This window comes from Grammomys surdaster, unplaced genomic scaffold (assembly GCF_004785775.1).
Source record: "Grammomys surdaster isolate TR1022 unplaced genomic scaffold, NIH_TR_1.0 958, whole genome shotgun sequence".
Classification (NCBI taxonomy): domain Eukaryota; kingdom Metazoa; phylum Chordata; class Mammalia; order Rodentia; family Muridae; genus Grammomys; species Grammomys surdaster.
In genome coordinates this window covers 13,482,548-13,505,950 of record NW_021605377.1, presented here as the reverse complement: position 1 = coordinate 13,505,950, position 23,403 = coordinate 13,482,548, and the positions used below count along the sequence as shown (strand labels likewise).

The window sequence follows — 23,403 nt, the reverse complement described above, 5'->3', positions numbered from 1 at the left end:
CCAGTGACCAAAGGAAGAGACAAGAGATATTCAGTACAAGCTAGCATTCAAAATTAGTCTTATCATTGAGTGCTGGCACTTAGATTTTCCCACACACATGCATCTACAATGCTTTAACATGCATCTACATATTTTAACATGCATATAGCTTGCACACTATATATACATATGTGCACACACATGTATACCCATGAGAAATGAAAAACAAGTCATGTTAGGGAGCACATATTTCAGCGGTAAGGTGGTAAAGACACTCAGAAATTTGGAACATCATGGCCCAAATAGTGAATTTCAATCCAATCAAGACACACGTCATAAACACACACACATACACACACACATACACACACACTCACACAATGCACGATAGAACAGTATCCCTTATTTGCATATTTTATTATTTTATACCTATTTAATCCAGATTAGAAAAAAATGCATTATTTTAATGTATATTAAAGCAATAAGATCCATGTGTATTAAATGAGTAGCCATTAGTCACTGAAGTTAAGACATTCATTTCTTTGTTTCTTTTCCTATAGAAGTGAATTATACTCCACCGGGGATTTAAAAGTAGTTCTCTGGCCTGGGTTCACTGACTTTTTGTACTTGCTTCACTTCTTAGCATTTGGAATAATACTTTTCTCTTTTACTTGTTGCTCATTACTAAATAGATCACTTGAATTGATGCCTTTCTCTTTCACTGAGGCTACTAATTTTTCTTGAGCTTCCTGGTAACTCATACCTTAATGCTAATAACTGTATGGGCAATTACGTTTTTCATAATTTCTGTTCTTCTATTCTGATATTTTATGTTGTGTACATGTATTATATATAAAATATATGTGTAATGTATACTATTCCTATACGCCAATATAAGCATGTATATTTTAGATCATTTTTCTAGTTCTGTGATAAAATACTTCTATGAAAGCATCCTAGGGAGAAAGGCTTTCTTTTGGCCCACAACTGAAGGCTATCATCCATCATAGTTGGGATATTTTTGTGGTAGGAGCTTGAAGTAGCTGTTCCAATTGTAGCCACTTAAATATCCACATATTCTTTTCTGCAGGTTCTGACACATATTTTAATTGGCTCTGTAGCTGTAGGATGAGCTGTAGGTTGAGATTTAAATTTCTTTTTAAAAAGGCGTCTTATACTTTCTTGTTTCTCATTCCCTTCTAGCCAGAGAAAAACTTACTGTTTAGTATATCTCATGGCTTCTTGTCGGTCCTATATGTTGTTAAGTTTAATGAATAAAAGGAGACTGAATATATTTTTCATTGAGAGACAATTTTCTTCTATAAGATCTATTCAATTATGTCATTTAAGCTTTCTGTTTATTTAGTTGTTTTTAAACTGGAGAGGTTGTTTTAAATGTCAGTTTTAATCTGTGAATAGCAATATATTGCTTTGTGTAGCCTTGGCTTTCTGATTTGAGACTGAATGTCTACTGTTTCACTAGAGATTGTGTTACTCTTTTTGTAAACATTTTCCTGTCACATTGGGCATTATCATTTGTAATGATAAACACCATTTTTTTTGTTTTATGTTTCAGCTCTGTCATTTTATTTGGCAGTGTGTTCTCTTGCTGGAAGGAAGCCTTGATAAGTCATAGGTTGTCTGTCTACCAAAAAAGTCCATTCATTCAGTTCCCAAAGATTCTCTCTGCACAAATTTATTCAACTTGGATTATATGATTATGTTAATTTGAATTCATTCCCTCCTGTACTAAAAATGTCGAGTATAGAAAGTTTCCTTGTATTTCTCTTCAGTAATTTTCTGAATGGAAGGGGACAGTTGGATTTAAGTACTATCCATCTATCAACGTCCTCTATTTTACTTTGGGAAAGCAAAAGCATCCTTGCTTTTCAAAGCTATCTCTTTTCAATTGTTTTAAATGTTATCTTCCAACCAACAAGCAAGCGAACAAACAAAACCAAACAATGAAAAAGATTCCCTCATATTCTGTTCCTATGTTCTTCAACCGCACACTCTGAGATCACCCATGAATTTTCCCAAATGGAAATACTAAATCTCTTGCTTCATTATTAGTTTTGAAATTCTAGCATAAATACGTAGAGGAAAAATGATGTTTTTGTTGGTGAAGGTAAGAGCCTTAATAATGTGTCACTATGTTGGCACACACTAGAGTACTAGAGTGAAGTAAAAATAAAACAAAACAAACAACAACAACAAAACAAGACAAAAGCAGAGGCTGTGTGTAAATGAAATGGTAGAACTGCCATTTTTAGTGGCAATAGTGCTGTGTGGGAATTTGTGTAAGTAATGGATTTCCTGGGACAGGATATCTCTAAGATTTATGTGAAAACTGTCACAGCTTTAATTGATGTGGCTGAGGTATCTCTGTAGTACAGAGCAAACAAGGCTAGATGTCTCTGCTGTCTGTTGGGTGTAGCAAGAATGCTGTATTTATTGAGTGTGAGGGGACTGTATATTTGCAAGTACTTTCCTGACGACCAGTGGAGTCTGTTTCTCATCTCTAGGAACAGCTTAGAAATGCTGGTCAAGTTAAAGGGGAAGACAGATTTTGTCGTTTGGGTGAATTATTGTTCTTAAGAACTCTCATGAAGGAGCACCAAGACGGATTAGTATTTATAAGTCAGCGAGTTAAAATTCGACTGTATAATATTTCTTAAGGAGGTGAAATAAAATTGGCAGGAAAACCATGCTATTTTATATTTTTGGTTTCATATTTAACTAGTTGCCAATGCTTCGCCATGCCCTCAGCTTTTTTGATGTATGCAACATGCTCATTTTAGCTAATCTTTATCTTACTGATTTTTGTTGGATTAAGTGGACAAGGATAGTGATTTTACGAGCAACCTCTTTAAAGCAATTCACGTGAAATTAAAATTAATTTACTATAAGTTAAATAATACAGTAACATGGAGACACTGAAATATTTAGATTAATTTCAGAATAAGAGATACTTTTTAAATAAAATAACGTTAAATTCAAGTGACAAAACTGATTTTTAAATTACTGAATTTGATATTTAAATATATTTACTTGCAACATCTATGGAAATTACATATTTCACAACTATAATTGAAATATATGGTTAATTCTGAACTGAGAGACAGTATCACGCATTCTACACAACAATGTACATACTATTTTTAGTAAATTATATAAATAGCTAAGTTGCTTTTTGGGCATATGTACTTTTGTACAAACTGTATAGTAATATAAAGTGCACTGTCCATGTTTTTATATTACTAGATACTCTTGTCACTGTAAGGGCATTTTCACTGGAGAAGAATCTGACATGGTTTAGAGCCATTTGTGTGTATTCAACATGAGCACACAAATGTTTACTTCCCAAGTTATATTTAAAGAATTTATTTTTTATCAGACTAGACATTAGGTTATTTTATTATTTATACTGTATTTTATTTTTCTTGAAGTTTCTATTCATAATTTAGTTTACATTGGTTGGCCTGCAGTTAAATGGGGCATTTTGTAAGATTTGTATAATTTGTGCCTTCTTTTGCCTAAAATTGGTAAAAATACTTGCTTTCTATTTGTGAGAGGAAGAAACAATTTTGGAATAGAAGTGTGTCACTGATGATTAAAGTTTCTAAAATTGGCTTACAGAGAATCTTTAGATTTTGAGTTTTCTTGAAATGTTTTTTTTAATAGTCAATGCCAGTGAAAAACAGGTAATTTACAATCAAGTAATGATCAAATGTTCTATATTTCTTTAATTTCCATGTTGGTTCTTAATGACTTCAACAGAAACAGAAATTTATACTTTTTTGGAAAATAACTCCATATTTTATAAAATGCAAGTTTTATTTCTCATTTACAGAAAAATGATTTAATGTAACAGAAAGAGGGGGCCTTTGTCTGAATAATACTTCACTCATGGGCAATTTCATTTGCTTTTCATGTCGATACTATGAGATAGGTACAGATGAATCTCTTCTTCCTACTCACACTTAAAAACGCCACATCCCAGATACTGGAGTAAGCCAGTTGAAGTTACAGTGCTAGCCAACGATGTAGGTAGGATTTGAGGTTTGAAATTCACTCTATTACCTTATTTTAATTTTTTGAGATTATAATGTAATTATGTCATACACCTGGAACACAACTCCTGACCCTAAAGCTCTAAGTAGTGTTCCAGATGTCACAGAAATATATCGATGACCTCTTTTCCAAGAATATGTATTTGAGGTATTGAAGGATAAAGTAAAAATTCTAGACTTTTTCCTGTAGAAATATTTTCACTAATATGCCATGATCTTTTGATTCCACTAGATGGCGCTAGATCACCTATTGAAAGGCACTATGCCCTAGTGTGCTGTAAAAAAAAATTTACTGTAATGGTTAACCAGTGGAGAAAATGCTGACCATAGATTTTTCCCTAAATTATGGAAAAATTATGGCAAGTATTTATAGTTTGGATAAGTTTCCTGAGTCCCTCTTTAGTAGTGTTCTTGTTTCTTTACTTCTTTTAGAATCCTTGAGGATTTTGCACTGAAATTAAAACTCTTAAACTCATCTGAGCTATGTAGGTATAAAAGTTCTTGGACATAATCATTTCTGGAGAGCTAAGGTAGCTCATACGTCAACATTACCTTTGACAAAAGTTTCCTGGCTACTTTCACATCTTTAGTTTTGCTATTTATTTCAGGATTTCTTTTCGGGTGATCGGAAAGTCTCCACACTAAAATAGTCCATGATTCCCTGCCTGGGGGATGGTGCCACCCACAGTGGACAGGTCCTTTCACACTCATTAATATAATCAGGAATGCCACCTGAAAGACACACTTGGCTTACGTTCAAGCATACTTTTCAGGATGCGAGGCTTTAAAAGATCTTTTGAAAGATTTTCTTTATGCAATAAAGTCAAGAATCCTTTATTAGTTAACTAAGGGTTAAAGTCAAGTAACCCTTTTTATCGGTTATTGTTTCAGTCTTTTCAAAGAAGTTTTGAGTGTTTTCATGGCTATGTGTTTTGGTTTTAATAGGGAAAAGGAACTATCTGCTATGTTAACTAGAAAAGAATAATTTTCTTTGGAACACTGAAATGTCTTAACTCTATTTCCTGTCTGAGTGAAAAGAAAAAAAAAACACTGTGACAAGTGCACGTTAAAGGAAATAGTTTATCTGCCTAATCATTCCATCATTGCAAGGAGGTCAAGGCAGCGGGAACTTTAAGCAGTTGCTACTCATGTTATATCCATATCCAAAAAGTAGAGAACATTGAACACTTCATGCTAGTGTTCAGCTGCCTTTCTCTACTCTTAAACAGTTCAGAATGCCCTGCCTAAGGAATGATGCCACCCACAATAGACAGATCTTCTCACAGCAGTTAATATAGCCAGGGTAATACCCACAGACGTCTCCATAGGCCAACTTGATTGGATTATGCCTTCCTGAGGCTTTTCTGAGGTGAATCTACATTTTGTTAAGAAAAGCAATCTTCATGTATGTTTTGTTTTAGTCTCAGCTATTGCTTGTTTTTTAAAAATTTTATAAGATAAAAAGAAGAAAGATATGAATTATGAATTAACTAACAATCTTCCCGTCTCTTTATATCCCTTATTTGATCCTAATATATTTATGTGATTGTGTTACTGTTTAATCTGTTGTACAAGCCCCTTTTGCATATTTATTAATATACTTTCCTTGAAAATATGTTCCTCCTAAAGATAACAGATTCTATATCTGTAGATTTGTATTTATGCAATTTCCTGTTTTACTGTATGTATTTCATTATGGTAGTACTAATCCTTTGAAGTACTCTTCTGCATACTTTAAAATATTGTTGATAATAATCTTAAAAATAAAAATAACATTCACTCCATAAATAAAAAGAACAAGCAACAGTAAGTAAAACAAAACATCATGCCTAGAATAACAGCTAAACTTAGAGTAGACCAGGACTGTAGAACTCAGTCTGTTCATTTCTCATCCTATGCTGCCTAGCCATGGAATGTGGTGCTAATAGTTTTAGCGTATCCATGCATAGAAAGTCAAGGCAATAGTTCATAGTCATCCCCCCCCCACCTCTGAGTGTGTGTGCGTGCACGTGTATGTGCAGGTGTGTGTGTGCATGTGTGTGTATGTGTGTGATGTGTTCGTACAGATTTACATGAGAACATGCATGTCATTGCTCAGGTACTTTCTAGTTTTGTTTGCTTGCTAGCTTGGTATATTTCTGGGAAAATATCATTGGCCTGGGACTCCACAACTAGCTTAGGGAGCCTACTGTCTGTATCTTCAGTGCTAGGACACAAGTGTACACCACTGTGACTGAATTCCTTTATGTGGTTTAGAATTAAAATCAGGTCCCTAGGCTTACAAAGTAAAAATTTCATGAAATAAATGATGTCCCTACCCCTAGACTAAAGTTCTCCTTTTTCATTTATTTTAATTTTGAAATTATACTACCATTACTAATTTATCTCTTCCCTTCCCTTCCAAACTTTCTTGTATATCCACCCTTGCTCTCTTTCAAATTCATGACCTCTTTTTATAAATTGTTGCAACACATATAAATGTATATACATATATATTGCTAAGTAAAACTTTTTCAGTCTCAATGTTATTCATGTGTATGTTTTCAGAGCTGAAATCCAATCGGTGTGCTCTTCTTGCTGGATGTTATTTTTTTTCCACTCTGCAATTTAGTTGCCTATTGATCTTCATGTACAGTTGATGCCTGGTGGTCTTTTCTTTGTCTGGATTGGGATGAATATTCCTTGATCCTCTGGCTCTTAAAATGTGTCTTCCACCTCTTCTGTAATGTTCCCTGAGCATTAGATAGTATTTTCTAGATATAACTCTCCATTGGGACTGGGTTCCACAATCTGCCTCTTGACTGTAGTTTTCTTTAACGATCCCTGCCTGTTGCAAGAAGTTGCCTTGATGGGTGGTGAGGACTAAACTTACCTATACAGACAAGGACAAGTATTTAGAATGTAGTTATTGATTATGCTGGTTTGATACAGTGGTAGCTATAAGTTCTCCTCCAACATCCATGACTTCACTTGCCAGGCAGAGTTGGCTAGGTTTCTAACCAAATATAGTTTACCTTTTGTTGAGCTGCTCTTATGGCCAATTTGAGACCTTTTGTTTAGCATCAAGGTTGGTTTGTCACTACTGTACCCTTAGGATTTTTGTGCCATACTAGTCCTTGTCACTCATAGGCATTCTAGTTTGGTAGGACTGTTGGTTACTTATCTCACTGCATTGCATCTTCTGGTACCATGAAAGCTAGTCTTCAAAGAGATGCCATTGAGTTCAACTCCCAATCAGGAATCACTGAACCCTGTGTCTGAAATCCATGGAGTATTCAGCAATAGGGATTCTCTCTCCACCTGTAAAGGAAAACTAAGGGCAATAGCAATAAACTGTATGTTTTGGGAGTATATTAGACACACCTGACTCACAACTCTAAAGAATGTTTCTCATACCTCGTATTGGGTATTCATAAAATTGTTATTGGATCTTAGAGGGAACATTGTCAGCTTAGATACAAAAACTTTCAAATATACATACACACACATATATATGTATATATGTGTGATTGTATTACATGTAATATAGTTATTTTATAAATAATTAATAGAATGATTCCTTACAAATTTCAGACATTTTTACTGCTATTTTACTCTCTTCCATCCTTCTGTATTCATCTCCTCTCTATTCCCTAAAGATCCATGCTTTCCCATTTTCCTGATCAGATCAATTGTACCCTGCTCTTTTGATTCGTATAAGCTCCCCTTCCTGATCCCCCTACCCCTACCCTACCCCTATCCTCTTTGCCTTTGAGGTGGCAGCACTCCCTGTAACCCCCCCCCTCCGCCTTGCATTAAGTCTCTCCAGGATTAGGCACATCCTTTCTCACTGAGGCCAGACATGGCAAACCTCTGCTACATGTGTGTCAGTGGCCTCACTAGCTTGTGTATGCTCTTTGCTGGTGGTTCAGTCTCTGGGAGCTCCCAGTGGTCCAAGGGAGTTGACACTGCTGGTCTTCCTGCCGGTCCTGTAAAGGCTTTTTTCCATCGTTAAAAATCCACAAGTAGTTTATCCATTTTCTGGCTTCCACTGTACTGCAGCTCTTATCTTGATAATGCTATTACTGTCTCTAGGACACAAGTCTCCAGTGATATCACCACTGCCAAAGCAAAAGCCTCTTTTCACCATAGTTTGGGTAACTATGTCTGACATTATGTGTAGTATGTAATTTAGTATAAATAAAAGTATCTTTTATAATTTAAAGGCATGTGCCATTATATTTTCCTGTGTCACATGACTCCTTTTTCCTTTTTCTCTCTGATCCTCCCAACTGCTCTTTTGTTTTCTTTGCTGTGATGTTTCAGCCTCTTTTGTCAAATTCTTTGCTTCTCCCCACAATGTGATATTTTATTCATTTTTCTTGTGCTGAGTGACACTGGAAAAAGTTTAAAATCTCTATATTTGCCACTCTGAGTTCAAATGAAATTCTGGTTGAGATAAACAATTTCTCTTGTTTTGTTGTTTCAAAATTCTCATTGCCCAATGCATGAATTAACTATTATTTTCAGTTTTCAATATATATCATATAATATTCATATAAGCTCCTCTTCCTGATCCCCCTCACAGAGTACATAAAGCTTGGAAATAAAATGTTTAGTTACACATATTAAAAATAATATATAATATATACATTATAATATATAATATATATTATAAAACTAAACATTGTATTTCCAAATTTAGGCACAGAATCTCATGTCTGAGGTTCCAGCATTTGCAAGGTTAGAGTAGAAGTTCAAGGTAGCATTTTACGCTGATGTAACAAACTTCATGCCAACTTGAGTTTACAGGAGAACTCTGTATGAAAAAAAAACCAAAAAAACAAAAATCAGAAAAATAAAACAACAACAACAAAACAATAACAACCCCCCCAAACAAAAAACAACAGGAATGGATCCAGATGTGAACTTATCCCCAAATACTGGTTTGCATGATATTATAATACAATATCAATAGAATGTATAAAACAAGTGTGATATTAGAAAATGTATATATTCCAGGTGGTTTGGAATCTTTGAAATATCTTCAACAACTAACTGTGGACCACAATCAGTTAATTAGCACTAAAGGTCTTTCTGAAGTCCCCACCATCGTGTACCTGGATTGCTCACATAATCATCTTACTGACGTCGAAGGCATTGGGAATTGTGGACTGCTCCAAATAGTAAAGTTGCAGGGAAATTATCTAAGAGAGGTAAGTTCTTTAAAGTAATTGATCTCTGTAACTAATATCTTTCTTTTAATAGAAATATTTACCATACACTTTGAAAGAAATTTCCATAATTTTTTCTTATATTTAATTATCCAACTGTATGTTCTTCTCAAGTTATCTTTTTTACTTTTTAGCTTTTGGTATCATATATTAATTATACCCAATAATGCGTTTCTTTCTGACATTATCATACATGTACATAGCATTTTTTTTACTATATTTACAAAACACATTACGATCTCTTATCTACTTCTAATGCCAGTTATTTCCCTTTCTAACTAGATGCTTTCTTAAATAACTTCTTTATTGTGTGTATGTGAGGGGGTAGAGAGACACAGACAGGTTTTTATTTGGACTGTGAACAGGAATATAGACTTTTTTTTTACAGTAGCATGTAAACCCCACTATTAAATGTATAGAAATCATCAGAGATTGATAGGGCTCCGTGTGACACCTTCCATTCATTGACTAGGTAGGTGTTGATACGCCTATTCTTGAAGACCTTGTGCAGGTAATCAAAGCTGCTATGTCCTCATGCATGCCCTGAAGACAGTACTCCACATTGTTCTACCTCATTTATTCAAGTACCAACATTCTTTCTGCTCCTTCTAAGATATTCCATGAGTCCTGAGTAGAATACTATAGATGTCCCATTTATGGTTGGGCATTCAATACTAATTTATTTTCTGCATTTTGATATGTTATGAGTCTCCACAGTCACTAATGTCGAACTAAGCTTTTCTGGAACTGACAGCAGTAGTATTATATGATAATCAATTTAGTTGAGATGGCATTTTTGAGAAACACATCCTGTTTGGTTAACAAAACACAAACTGTACCTTTCCCATTAGAGCGTATGAACTTTCGATCTATGAGGATTTATACCAGCTTTGCAATACCAGAGAGGAATTCTCTCCTATAGAGCAGGCATCAAATTCAATCAGAAAGAAAGTAATTGTTTACACCCATAGCACACGTGCCACCTTTGAACCACCATGTTCACCCCACCAGTCTTCTGAGTACTGCTGAACAAAAGGAACACAACAGAGTACGAAGGCCGATGAGAGTTCTCTCCCAGAAACATGCATAGCATTTTGCAACATTCTGAAGGGTACACTGCAAAGAAGCTCCACCCCAGTTCCATTTTGTTTCTCTACATCATGTGAACAAGGTAGCTACAGTCTACATCAATAGCCTCTTATCAAGAACAATGGCAATTGCCACTGTTTATCATATTGTTTAGCAGCAAACAACATGAAGCAAGGAGCCCTCTTGGATCTAGAATCTTCATTAAGTAACCTGTAGCCTCTGGGAGCAGCTTAATCTTTCTACACTCAGTAAAACTCATTTCTTGTTTTTGATTAGATTTCCTTATGATTTTTCACACATCGCTAATTTTATCTGACCCTCAAACCCCTGTATCTTCCCTTTCATACATGTATCTTTATATTCTACTACGCTAAGTAATATTTCCCTTGCTCATTAGCCCCTTTTCATTATTTTAATTTCTAACCAGTTAGTTAACCCCCACCCCGAATGCTTAGAGTGGCTTATAAATCTAATTTAAAATAAGAGTCTCAGAATACTAAGATATACCATATCATAATATTCTTTTACCTATGTTATAAGTTGGCCCTTAATTACCTATATTGAAGTTAAATTTTATTTTGTCATAAAACTTCTTTTATAAACACTATCAAAAATAATGGTATTTTGGATGCATTTTATACATACTTTATGACTCAGAGTAATATATTCTGAATTATGGTCTAATTTTTATCAGAATGTATATATTATAAGCTCTGGTAGCATCTGTTTTTTACTGCAATGAATATATTATAAGCTTTGGTAGAACCTATACTTTTCAATTTGCCTACAAGATAGTTTACCTATTATCAAGTAACAGAGTATATTTAATTGTAGCCTCCATCCTTAAGAAATCACGTTCTGCTCAGAAAGCTGCATTTGGATGACAACAGCATCTCAAGTGTGGAAGGACTTTCTTCTTGTTGGTTGCCTTTACTACAAGATCTAAGTATCTCACAAAATAGGTAAAAATATGTTTTATTTTAAAAAAGAATTCAAACAATAATTATTTGAAAATTGTGATGTGATGTACATGGACAATGAAATACATCAGGATTCATCAAAATTAATCAGTACACAATATATAAAGATAATCATAGCATTTTAAAATCAAAGTGGCTGATTAACCCTATGCTTTTAGTAGAATTGTATCAGTTTATTCTCCTCATTTGGTCCCCTTTCTAAAATGTACTTGTAGAACTACCTCATGTCAGGTTTGTTTATGTTTATAGAGTTTTAGTCTTCAGAGAATATAGAATGTAAGGTACTTTATTCAGAAGGATGCCTCATTTCTCTCAAGTGGTGTTTATTAAGTCATGAAACAACAGATTTTAGTCTTCTTTCAAGTTGCTTGTCTTTTGTAGTTGTTAAAATGGATTTACATTTGAATTCTAGAAGGATATAGTGTAACCCTTACTGTAACTCTTGACACTACATGAAATGACATATCAGACTGCATCCAAAGACATATCAGAGATAGCCAAACATCTGTATATTTAGACAGAATCATTGTGTAAAGTCAAAATATCACCACAATGTGTGTCCTTCTTTCTCCCTGTTCTTAATATTTCATTGAAACCTGTTGACTATAATACAATAGATTTGCTTACCACAGGCATGTGGAGGAAGGTGGTTGGACTGTCTATAACAAAAAATTAATGCTTTGAGTTACATGATGCTTATGGGACATGGAGAAAGGACAAATGTGTGTATGCTTAGAAGTCATATAAAATTATCTCTCAATCATTGCCAAGCAGTGTTCAGATTTTGGACATGTTTATATCAAATGATTGAATACCCATATATCAATCTTTGAGAATTAAAAATTGCATGTACACTTTAAAATCCCTTTAGAATGTTTTTAATCAGATTGAATTATGAAAAGTGACTTGCATTTAACAGGCTATTGTTCAGATTTGAAGAAAGCTCCTTCAATGGAAACCGCATAAGTACATTTGACCTAGATGAATACCTAGGATCATTTTACAGTAAATATGATCCCCAAATTAAAGGATCCCTTTTGTCTCAGACATATGGGGTAAACCATGCAGAAATGGGTACAGCATACATACTGGACAGAAGGAGTTCTCAAACTACTAGAAAACATTTCAGTTAAGAAATTTTTTCAAAGAAGAATGCTTTTAGTTCTTTAACCACCTTAAACATTCGATGAAATATTCTTATATCTCAAAGTTAAAATGAGCTCAGGGGATAAGCTTTGGTTTTATCACTCTTGAACGACAGTCACTTATCAATCTATTGCAAAGGAAATTCTTCAGCTGGATCTATTCAGTTTTTAGACGTGATAATTATCGTTGGAATACCTCCTTCAAATGATTGGTTTTTTTTAATTTTGTTTACTTAGATATAACACTTGAATACACAGGTGGGGCTTTTTAGTTTGAGAGCTGTAACAACGAGGGATGTGTGTCATAATCCGAAAAATGTCTTAAAGGTGTCTTAACCTTTGTAGCTTTTCTGTATGAAATGTTATCCAGACTCAAAAAGAGAAGCATTAGGTTTTCTTTCATCCGTGATGCCTAGATTTTGTAGAAAGCATTATTCATGTATATATGGCATGGTAAGAGATGCAAACCTGTCTATGGACAAAGAGGGCAGGTAGGAATGTGGATTTGGAGGTATGAGAGGAATACAGTCAATGTACAGTGTATATTGTTATGAAAATGTCCTTATGAAAGTATTACAACTAATATAAAGCAATTATATATTATATACATTATATATTATTACTACATATACTACATTGAATTTCTAATAATACTGTCACATTTTAAAAATATATGTTATGGTATCAAATGCTTTGCATATGTCAGCATGTGTTATTATTGAACCAGAAGATCTGAAGGCACACGAGGAAATGATACTATTTCCTAATGGCGTAATATATAAATAATCTCAAGGATTCATTGTTTTCTCAGCAGGTTTATTTCTTTACCTATGATCTATTTCACAGTGTTCTGTCAGTGAACTGTCTGCAGAGCCATATATTAGATAGTTAAATTTGGATAGGGCAGTTCAGGTTTGTGGTTTGAACCAGTGACATCCCAGTCAGTAGACACTGAGCATATCTTTTCATTGTCTGAGCCTTAACTTCTTCCCAAGTGTCAAAGGGCTGCTGTTGCCTACATTCTAATTACCAAAGTCTAGCCATCATTCAGATAGGGAATATGTCTGAGCCTATTTCAGAAATCTATGAATTTATAATATAGCTATTAAAATGCATTTGTACAGACATCCTCAGAATAAGTAATTAGGATATGTATGTATGTATGTATGTATGCATGTATGTATTTTTGATAACTATTTTCATCACAAGGAAGAGATTATACACTCACATACTTTCTTTCCAAGTAAATGGAATACATATAGAGAACATTATTTTGTGAATATTGTTTAGAATACTTGTTTCATCCTGTCTTCTGTTTTAAATTTTCATTAAGACATGTGACTGGTTTCAGTTTGACCGAATATAGTTCTAACTACAAGGCTCTGGCTATATAAACTGTCCTGAGACTCTAAGTGGGAGCAGAGTGGAAACTTATCCATTGGGTGCTCAATGTACAAATCTTTTGCTTTTTGTCGTCTTTGAAATTTATATCGCTTAATGCCCAAGGCTAATGTGACAAGGTCAAGTGGTATTAGGTTTTCATTAATGTCCCTTTATCTTTCTGGTTTGAATTTTCTTGAAAAAAGTATTCATGAAATGTCAGTAAAGGATAAAATATATAGAGATGTTTGAGAAAAAGAAATCTATAATCACTTTCTCTACCATCACAATGAATAGTCATAAAATATCACGAATGTCCACTTTTCTTGATTTAGATTTGAAAAATGGACAATTTAAAAATCATGATTTTTAAAAAAATTGCTGTATGAAAAGATAAAATGTAATCTATAGAGATATTTAACTATAGTAGATCCTTATTTACGTAAATTGATTTCCAAGAAAAAGTCATATTGTTTTTATATTATAAGATGCATTGATTATTTTCCTTTATTGTTTTCAAATATATTTCTCCATATAGCATTGAGAAGTACATAAAATATTCTGGAGGAAAAACAGTAACCATATTATAAAGGGTAAAATAATTCTTTAGCTATTGAGTTTTAGTAAAAAGGCAAGGACTTAATATTATTTAATAAAGTTACAAAAATAAAGTTACAAAAATAGCAATGTATGATCATTCATACTGTCACATTAAAAAATTAAAATTTCATGCTAAAAATTATCAAACAACATGATCAGGCATGAAACAATAAAATATTAAGTCTTAAATCCAATGATTATCTAACCACAATGTTTTAATTTTGCCTTGCATCCTTCCTCCTTTTCATTCACCACCTCACTTCTTCTCTGCCTTTCATTTGTTTATCCTCTCTTGCTTTTCTTTCTGTCACATTCTTGTGACATTTAAGTCAATTTTACTCTTCTGTTGTAGAAAGAAGTGTGTTTGTAGGGCCAATGTTTTTCATATTTTCTCTTGACATTTTTTATTCTACACTCGTTACCCGCAGAACGCTATTAAAGAAGTAGTATTACACAGGATTAGAATGAATGGCCGGATTGTACTTAGGAGTGCCAATATTGAAAGGCATTTTCTTCTAGCCTCATTATTTTGTCTACGTTCCATCAGTAGTATCTTCTTTCCCTCTACTAATGCAGACCAGGGCAGTACAAGGGAGGAGTCAAGGTGCACACAAGGGTGAGTCTGTGCCAGACCCCAGGAAGATTTAAGGCACCGTGCTGGTGTGTGGCCTCTGGCCTTAGAATAATAGTTATGAGGTAGGGAGAGAGGGAACAGAGAATTCAGGGAATTATTATTATTATTAGACCCAATTCTTCTTTTTCTGAATGTTACGATGAACAATTACAGTATTCCAATGTTAATAGGAAGAATTAGCTACAAAGACATTTCCAGTTATCATAATAATGGCTTTAGGCAAATAAGTATTTGTATTAAAGATTCAGGTAAACTGGTGTGATTTTAATTTGGAAAAAAGCTATAGTAGTGCATTTTTATGCTACAAAGTATTGATTGACCTGTCTCCAAAAGGGATGTTAATCAAGATAAAATTAATCTGTGAAAACAGCTTTTATTTGAAATGCTATGTATGTTATATGTCAAAGATCATTTTATATTCCTTGCAGGAAAATTTTTCTAGTAACTTTTATAATATTGAAAATAAATAGAAGGGTTTTTGTATCAATAGTTTCATTATTGCAATTTAGCATACATAGATTATGAAACTATATATTGTAAATTATTTATGGCAAGGTTAAACCCTTTCTATTAATATAAAATTTTATAATATTATTCTTCCTTATTCCTCATGGACTTATTTTTTATAAGTATTTATATATTTACACACACACACACACACACACAAACAAACAATCTGTTGAGTTTGTTCTTGTTGTCTGTTTGTGCTATATGGTTTCAAGGTTTACACTCTTCATTGGACAAGTAAGTGAGCTACACCCTGGGAGAGGCTAATTTTTCTACTTCCAGTAGTCACTAGATGCCTCTAGAATTTTGCCTAGAAATCGAACCCTAAAAAATTTCCCCATTTCATGTTAAAATGGCCATTGATATTGCCAGTATTTCTATCTTGTTTGTACAATTATTTCAAGGAGAAACTTCTTCACAGACAATTCTCTTACACTCTTTCTGAACTCTTCTCAGGATGTTCCCTAAGTCAAAGATCCTATAACTGTAATGTAGATGTATCCTGGGCTCCCCATAAGTTACTAATCTCTGTAGTGTGTCCAGTTGTGGTTTACACACACACACACACACACATACACACACAAAATCTTTTGTGTGTGAATGGATATAACAATAATAGTCAAAGAAAAAAATCGGCTGTCAAGTTGGCAGGGGACATTGGAGAGTTTTGACATAGTGTATCTGGGATTCTCTAAAGTCATGAAAATGGAGGAAGTGATACAGTTTTATTTAAATTAAAAACTTAAAAAATTATAGTAACCCCCCTCCAAGTTAGTCCCTCGAAGAATTAGGCCATGTGTTTAAACTAAAGATGGGAAAACAATTAATGTATTTTCTGTATAACTAGCTTTATAAAAAGATAAAAGAACAACAACAAAAATAACTAAATAGCTACCCAGTTTAAATTGAATAGCAAATACACTTCAAAGCCCATGGCATTTGTGACTGAAATTTCCAATTCCACGGTAATTTCTTTTTTAAATGAATCAAAATCTCCCATTATTTTAATGTTCCATGGTAAATTCTCTTTAAAAATGAACAGCGATTTTCCATAATAGGATTACTTACATTCTTAGGCTTTTTATATTTTTAATAAATATTGTTACTTAATGTTTTAATTGTACTGCATTGTATTATGCAATTAGAGATAATTGTATATAATTTCTTGTAATTATGTAATTATATTAGGTAAATGAGTTGTACTTCAAATGAATTATATTAAGAATATGCTTGTTAATTTTTTCAATGAACTTTTATATTTTCTTTTTAGTTTAGCAACAATTGTACCACTTTTTCATTTTGTGTCTCTGGAAAAGCTAGATGTCAGCAACAATTGTATTTCTGGTAAGTTTGGAATTCTATTTTTTCTATTTTGAATAATAGGATTTTGAGTTTCTGTTTAAAATATCACAAAGGGGATGTTAAGAATACATATGCATTTGTATATATAAAGATGAGTAAAAGGCTCTTGTTAGATTTATTTTATTCATGACTGCTCATCTATTAAAAGTAGATGAAAGCGTCATGAACTGCACAAATCGCCCTAAAATATTTTTTTCTAAGTGCCCTCCCAGTCAGTCCTTTCCAAGTAGCCACTACAATCTGGTTTTGCTACCATAAGCTAATTTTGCCTCTATATTAAATAAACAGTATTGCCTTTTTACCTCCAAAATTCCTAGCTTTGTATTTGTATGAAATTGTGGCATATCATTTTTCAATATTATGCATGTTGACAATAATGTTATTTATTCAATAAAAGTATACAGTTTGTGTGTACATTTTCTTTTGACTGATAGTTTGAAATTTTAGGTACCATAAATGTAAAATTCATACAGATACTCTTTTTTTTTCACTTTTACTTTTTTACAGTCTAGTCATTAACCCCCTCCAGGTCCACTCTCCAACATTTCCTCATCCCATTCCTCCACCCCAGTCTCCAAGAGAAAGTTTCCTCTCTCCACTCCTCCCTCCACTACCTCTCCCCCAGGCCTCCCCACTTCTGGGGCTTTAAGTATCTAGATTAGATGCATCTTCTCTCACGGAGGCCAGACCCAGCAGTCCTTTACTGTATATATGTCAGGGGTGGCCTCATACCAGCTGGTGTATTCTGCCTGGTTGGTGGCTCAGTGTCTGAGAGATCTCAGGAGTCCAGGTCAGTTAAGACTGCTGGTCTTTTTATGGGATCGCCCTTCTCAGCTTCCTCCAGCCTTTCCCTAATTCGAACACAGGGGTCCACAACTTCAGTCTACTGGTTGGATGTAGTAAGTATCTGCATATGTGTCAGTCAAATCCTTATTGGGCCTCTGGTAGGGCAGCCATGCTAGGCTCCTATCTGTAAGCACACCATAGCAATAGTAATATTTTCATGCCTTGGGGCCTCCCCCTGAGCTGGATCCGAATTTGAGCCTGTCACTGGACTTCCTTTCCCTCAGACTTTTCTCCATTTTTTTCCCTTCAGTACTTTCAGACAGGAACAATTATGGGTCAGTGGTTTTGACTGTAGGATGGCAACCCCATCCATGACTTCATGCCCTGTCTCTTTGCTGGAGGTGGACTCTACAGGTTCTCTCTCCTCACTTTTGGGTATTTCATCTAACGTTCCTCCCTTTGAGTCCTGAGAGTCTCTCACCTCTCAGGTCTCTAGTACATTCTAGAGGGTTCCCCCAGCTACCATCCCTTGAGGTTCCATGTTTCCATTCATTCTGCAGGCCCTCACTCTTTCTCTCCTGTCTTCCTTCCAATACCTGATTATGTTCCCCGTTTCTCCTCCACCTCCTCCTTTCTATCCAAGACCCTCCCTCCCTCTGCCTCCTATGATTGCTTTCTTCTCCTTCCAAAGTGGGACTGAAGCATCCTCATTTGGGCTCTTCAGATTGTTAACCTTCTCAAGTTCTGTGGATTGTATTCTGGGTATTCTGTGCTTTTTTGGGCTGATATCCACTTATTAGTGAATACATACCGTGCATCTTTTTTTGGTCTGAGTTACCTCACTCAGGATGATATTTTCTAGTCCCATCCATTTGCCTTCATGAAGGTATTCTTATGCAACCTTTTTTGAATACTTATATATCCACTATGCATTTATTGGATAAGTGCATAAAGTTATAATTTCTGAATAATATAGTAGGTTAGGAGATTCATTTTGACAAGCAGTTTAATTAGTAGTGATTAATTTCCTTGCTTGCAGGCTCAGCTTTATCATCTTTTCCTGTATGATGCTTTAGTTTTCAATTGTGTGTATACCTCTGCTGCTGAGCCTGGCCTTCACAAGGATGTGTATTGTTTTGGACTTTAGGTGTTCTCTGAGATCAGTGACCAAGTCTCCTGATGTTGGGGCTGAAACTGTTGCATAAGTTTTAGTGTCAGATTTCTTAGACCTTTCCCCTGACACTGGCAACCTAGGCAATTTTGTATATTTTCCAGCCTGCATAATACCCATCATTTTGCCAGCAGCAACATGTGATGAATTCTCAATATTCATGCACCTTCCTCTCAATCCTTTTTTTCTATAAATCCTATTTTCATTCATAACATTTCTACTTTGATCCAGCAAAACAGACTCTGTATTCTACAGTACTTCTAGAGGAATATTTTTGTAGACAGAAAATTATTAAGATCACAAAAAGATTAAAAGGATTACTGTGTGTTCCTTTTCTGTCAAAGTCAGACATGGAAATATGTATGTTAAGACAGTGTCTTTATGTGTACACATACATTTGCACACATACATACTTTATCTGTACACATGCAAACTGACACATATCTGTAGTCAGTATTCATTTTCTTGTGGGAAATAAGTCAATACACGTTGCTTTGAACAGCAGCCTAGATTTGTTTATAATTTTTCTTCTAAAAATATAGTAGGTCTGTGTGATTCTGTCTGTTTATATTTAGCTTTAACAAATATTGCTACTTTATGTCTGCTGTCATAATTTCTGTGTTTGGTGTCATAATTTCTGTTCCAATTATAGTAGAACATGAAGTACATCATCTCACTTAGTCCTTACATACCAAGACAGACTACAGCTGCGTTTTAGAAATAATTTGCCTAAGTTCATGCAGTTGCTAAACGGTAGAGACATAACTTACACTCGTCTGTTTCCCACTCAATACTCTCTGTTGCAAGAGCATAGAAAATCTTAAATATTTCTTCATTTTAACAGAGTCATAGGAAAAGTTATAATTAATTTATGACATCTTATTTTAAAAATACCTATAGTTTTAACATTTTGAAAATACACTTTAGCCAATTTTCTTTTTTGTAGATCTGACAAATGTCATGAGTTGGTTCAATGCATGCTACTCTCTTCAGGAGCTGTGTCTCACTGGAAACCCAGTACTCCAGGAAATAAACTGGAGGTAAGGAATCCATTTGTAATCCATGAATATCATGGATATCTATTTTTCATCTTCCCAAATGTTGGTAAAATGATATCATATATTCACCAGTTCTTGAGACAAAATATGATACAAAATTTCCGATGAAAATTATTCAAATTACTTGAAAATAGTTTATATTCTCTTTGAGTGTCATAAGAACAGTTCTAAAATATCATTAGCATAGCATATTTCTTCACATATTGATGAGTTAATAAAAACTTTAAAGTTTAATTGCGGTGCAAGCAGTTGATGACAAGTCAACTTACTATGACATTAGCTTGGATTTTGCTTTGATAGAGGAACCATCTTTTGTCAACTAGTTGTGAGTCAGTAAAATCATGGAACTTACCATTTCAGTCATTTACTGTGGAAAGTTGGACTAATGAAATAAAACTGTGCTCGTGTGCTTCCTTACTTAAAAACTCAGCCTGTCATATTTCAGTGAGATCAATTGTTCTAATATACATTTCATTATCTACAAGAAGAGATTCATTTATCTAGAGGGCTTAAAATCAAGAAGTCTATAAAATATGGATTTGTTAATGAAAGGACTAACTCAACTTTGATACAGTTTGCTTTGGTGAACTTTATATAACCCCATGGTACCAACAAAGAGATTAGTTATAGATTTTCCCAGTGGGTTTCTTACTTTCATGTCAAGCCAGTGATAACATGCAAAAAACCTGATGTACTTTTTAAAAAATCTCTTTTAAAACATAATCCGCAGGCAACATTTGAAATCTCCGCTGAGAATTTGTTTCATTGACTGATGATTAATGGTGCTTGTTAAGTGGCAGAATACGCATCAGGAAGTTTTCACTGAATGAAATATTGATTTGGCTCTTGAGTAGGAGGAGCCCAGCTGGAAAAACTAATCTCAGAATCTCACAGTGTTCTTATACTTCATTCCCAACATTAATCAGCTTTCTCATATATTCCCCGTAAGCTTGTATGTCTGACTGGTGAACTTAAGGACAGTCCACACACTGTTGCCTTTTAGAGGTCTGAGGACGGTTCAGTTCAAAACTTAAGGAAGGAAAAAAATGATTAAAATAAGACACTAAATCCAATTTGAACCTTGATTATATATCTCATAGATTTTTAACATATGGTTACTGTCTTGAACATCCAAGTGAATATTTACATCGAAAAGAATTTCAAATTAATCTGATTAAAATTAATTCCTTAGGAACTTTTGTGTGTCAAAATGAGTAAGACAACATCAAAATATATCTCACATAGAAATTCAAGCCTAGCTCACTCTTTCTGAAAATTTACTCTCTGTATAAAATACTTGATATAACAATATTTATGTCAGTAGCCACGTAGAAAATATTCGGTGATAGAAATAATGTTTTGTCCCGTCTTTATCTAGTTGTTTCCACATGAGTCATGGCTAATTACTGCCAACTGCAATATTTTGGAACACATCTAATATCCAGTGCTGTCCTTAAACTGGCTTTTTAATCATTATTTTCTTTATATAAAATATAAATATTTATCTTTAAATGAAATATGTGTATTTCATTTGCACTTTCATCATCATGAATCTGATAAAATAGTTTTATATTTTCCTCTAGGTTTATATTAGCATACATAGTTAACATGACTTTTTACTTTGTAATTATTTGGGACTGAATCCTGTTTTTTCTGTATATTGGACATAAATTAACCATACCCACTGTTCCTGGAGTTTTGACCTAAGTAGTGAACTAATCTCTGTGATATAAGAGGTTAATAATAGTTTTCATAACCTCCCTGTATAATGAGAGGTTAGTAATAGTTTTTGTTTTTATTAGACAGATTCTTGTTGGCATTTGTGATATATGAGATAATGCTACAAGTTTGTGCCTAATGTTTTTTAAAATTTAAAACAATTTACAATTTACTAATTTTCCTTGTTGTTCCTCTTTCATTTTAAAATATTTTGTTATTTGAGAGTTTCATACTGTGTTTTGATTATATTCATCCTCAGTACCTCCTATATTCATCTTCACCTTCCTACCACATATCTTCTAGTACTCTGCCTCTTGCCCCTCCTTCCCTTCCTCTCTCCTCTTTCTCTTCCTCCATGTGCACCTGCGCACAGCTCAACTACTCTTGAGAATGAGGCCTGCTTCATCGAGTGGCTGACCTACAATGAGTCACATTAGAAAACACAAAACAACAACAAAAAAACCCTGACTATCCCTTTCTCAGAAGCCATCAGATGCTAACACCTCCTCAGCTGATGGTGAGATTTTTCTGCTTACTCTCACCCACCATTCAGGGATTTTTATCTGGTTGGGCACTTACAGTCTTTGCAACCCCTCTTCCTCAAAGATCCCTGAACCTTTTCAGGAGAGGATTTACCATTTCCTAATGACTTCATAAGAATTCCATCCTTAAAGTAATTTGAGACTGTAGAGTTGGTAACATAAACATTTTCTACATTTATTTGTTCATGTTTTTTCACCCGTGAAATTAAATTTTGAAATTTAATATTAAAATCTTGAAATATTAAACCTTGAAATTTAATATTAAACCTTGAAATTGTAATATTAAAGAAGATATTCACACATCTAATTAATTTATATCCACTAGTTGTCTTTTTCCAATTCAATATATATATATATGTATATATATATATATATGAACTATTTATTACATACGTGTTTTCCATTTTATTGAAAAATAGATTCTTGTTATGTCAACTGCAAAATCAAGCAGTAAGTACAGCATCCGATGTCCTCTGTTGCCAACATGTATAAAGTTCCACACTGAATGCATTCTGCACCTGAATGTTAATTTGTTACAGCAGGCAAGCCTATATTGACACCTTGCTGTCACTCAAAGGCAAGTTAAATTTACTGTGCCAAATATACATCCTATGAGTTTTGGCAAGTGAATAATCATATTAACCCACATTGAGAATTCCACTTCCTTCAGTCTCCATGCTCCTCCAATTTCCTAACCTGTGTTAGGAACCTGCAGTGTTCTTTCTAACCTCCTTCCGTAATTCCACATTTCTATGGGGATCATATAATGAGAACCAAACAGTAACATGCACTATTATATTTGCATTTTTCTTTAAATATGAATTTTGCTTTCTTCATGCTTTGGCTTTCTGGTTCACTTATTTTCAGCCCTCAGTAATCTCTTGGACCTCTGAACTAGGTCACTTCTCCCCACCCATTGAATGACAGCTTGCTTACTCCAGGTTTAGACTGTTAGGAATAAAGTAGCTATCAGCACATTTGTAGAGGTTAATGTAGACTTGGATTCATAATGAATTTCAGTAAATCCTAAGGATTACTGCTTGATTTTATAAAATAGTGTATTTTGTCTTTTAACAGATTTGTCAAACTGTTCTTAAAAATGTCTGTGACATATTGTGGCTCACATCAGAAATGGAAGAGAATTCTGTTGCTGGATCTCTCCTGG

General features: G+C 34.0%; 1 protein-coding gene across 2 annotated transcripts in view; it reads left to right on the top strand.

Moving 5' to 3' along the window:
- Lrriq1 (leucine rich repeats and IQ motif containing 1) overlaps positions 1–23,403 on the top strand; it is a 184,683-nt gene that overhangs the window by 36,757 nt on the left and 124,523 nt on the right. For both annotated transcript variants that reach the window (XM_028783108.1, XM_028783107.1), the window contains 4 exons: positions 9,054–9,247; positions 11,189–11,316; positions 16,871–16,944; positions 19,866–19,959. In XM_028783108.1, coding sequence (XP_028638941.1) covers positions 9,054–9,247; positions 11,189–11,316; positions 16,871–16,944; positions 19,866–19,959 — 490 coding nt within the window. The remainder of the gene's footprint in view (positions 1–9,053; positions 9,248–11,188; positions 11,317–16,870; positions 16,945–19,865; positions 19,960–23,403) is intronic.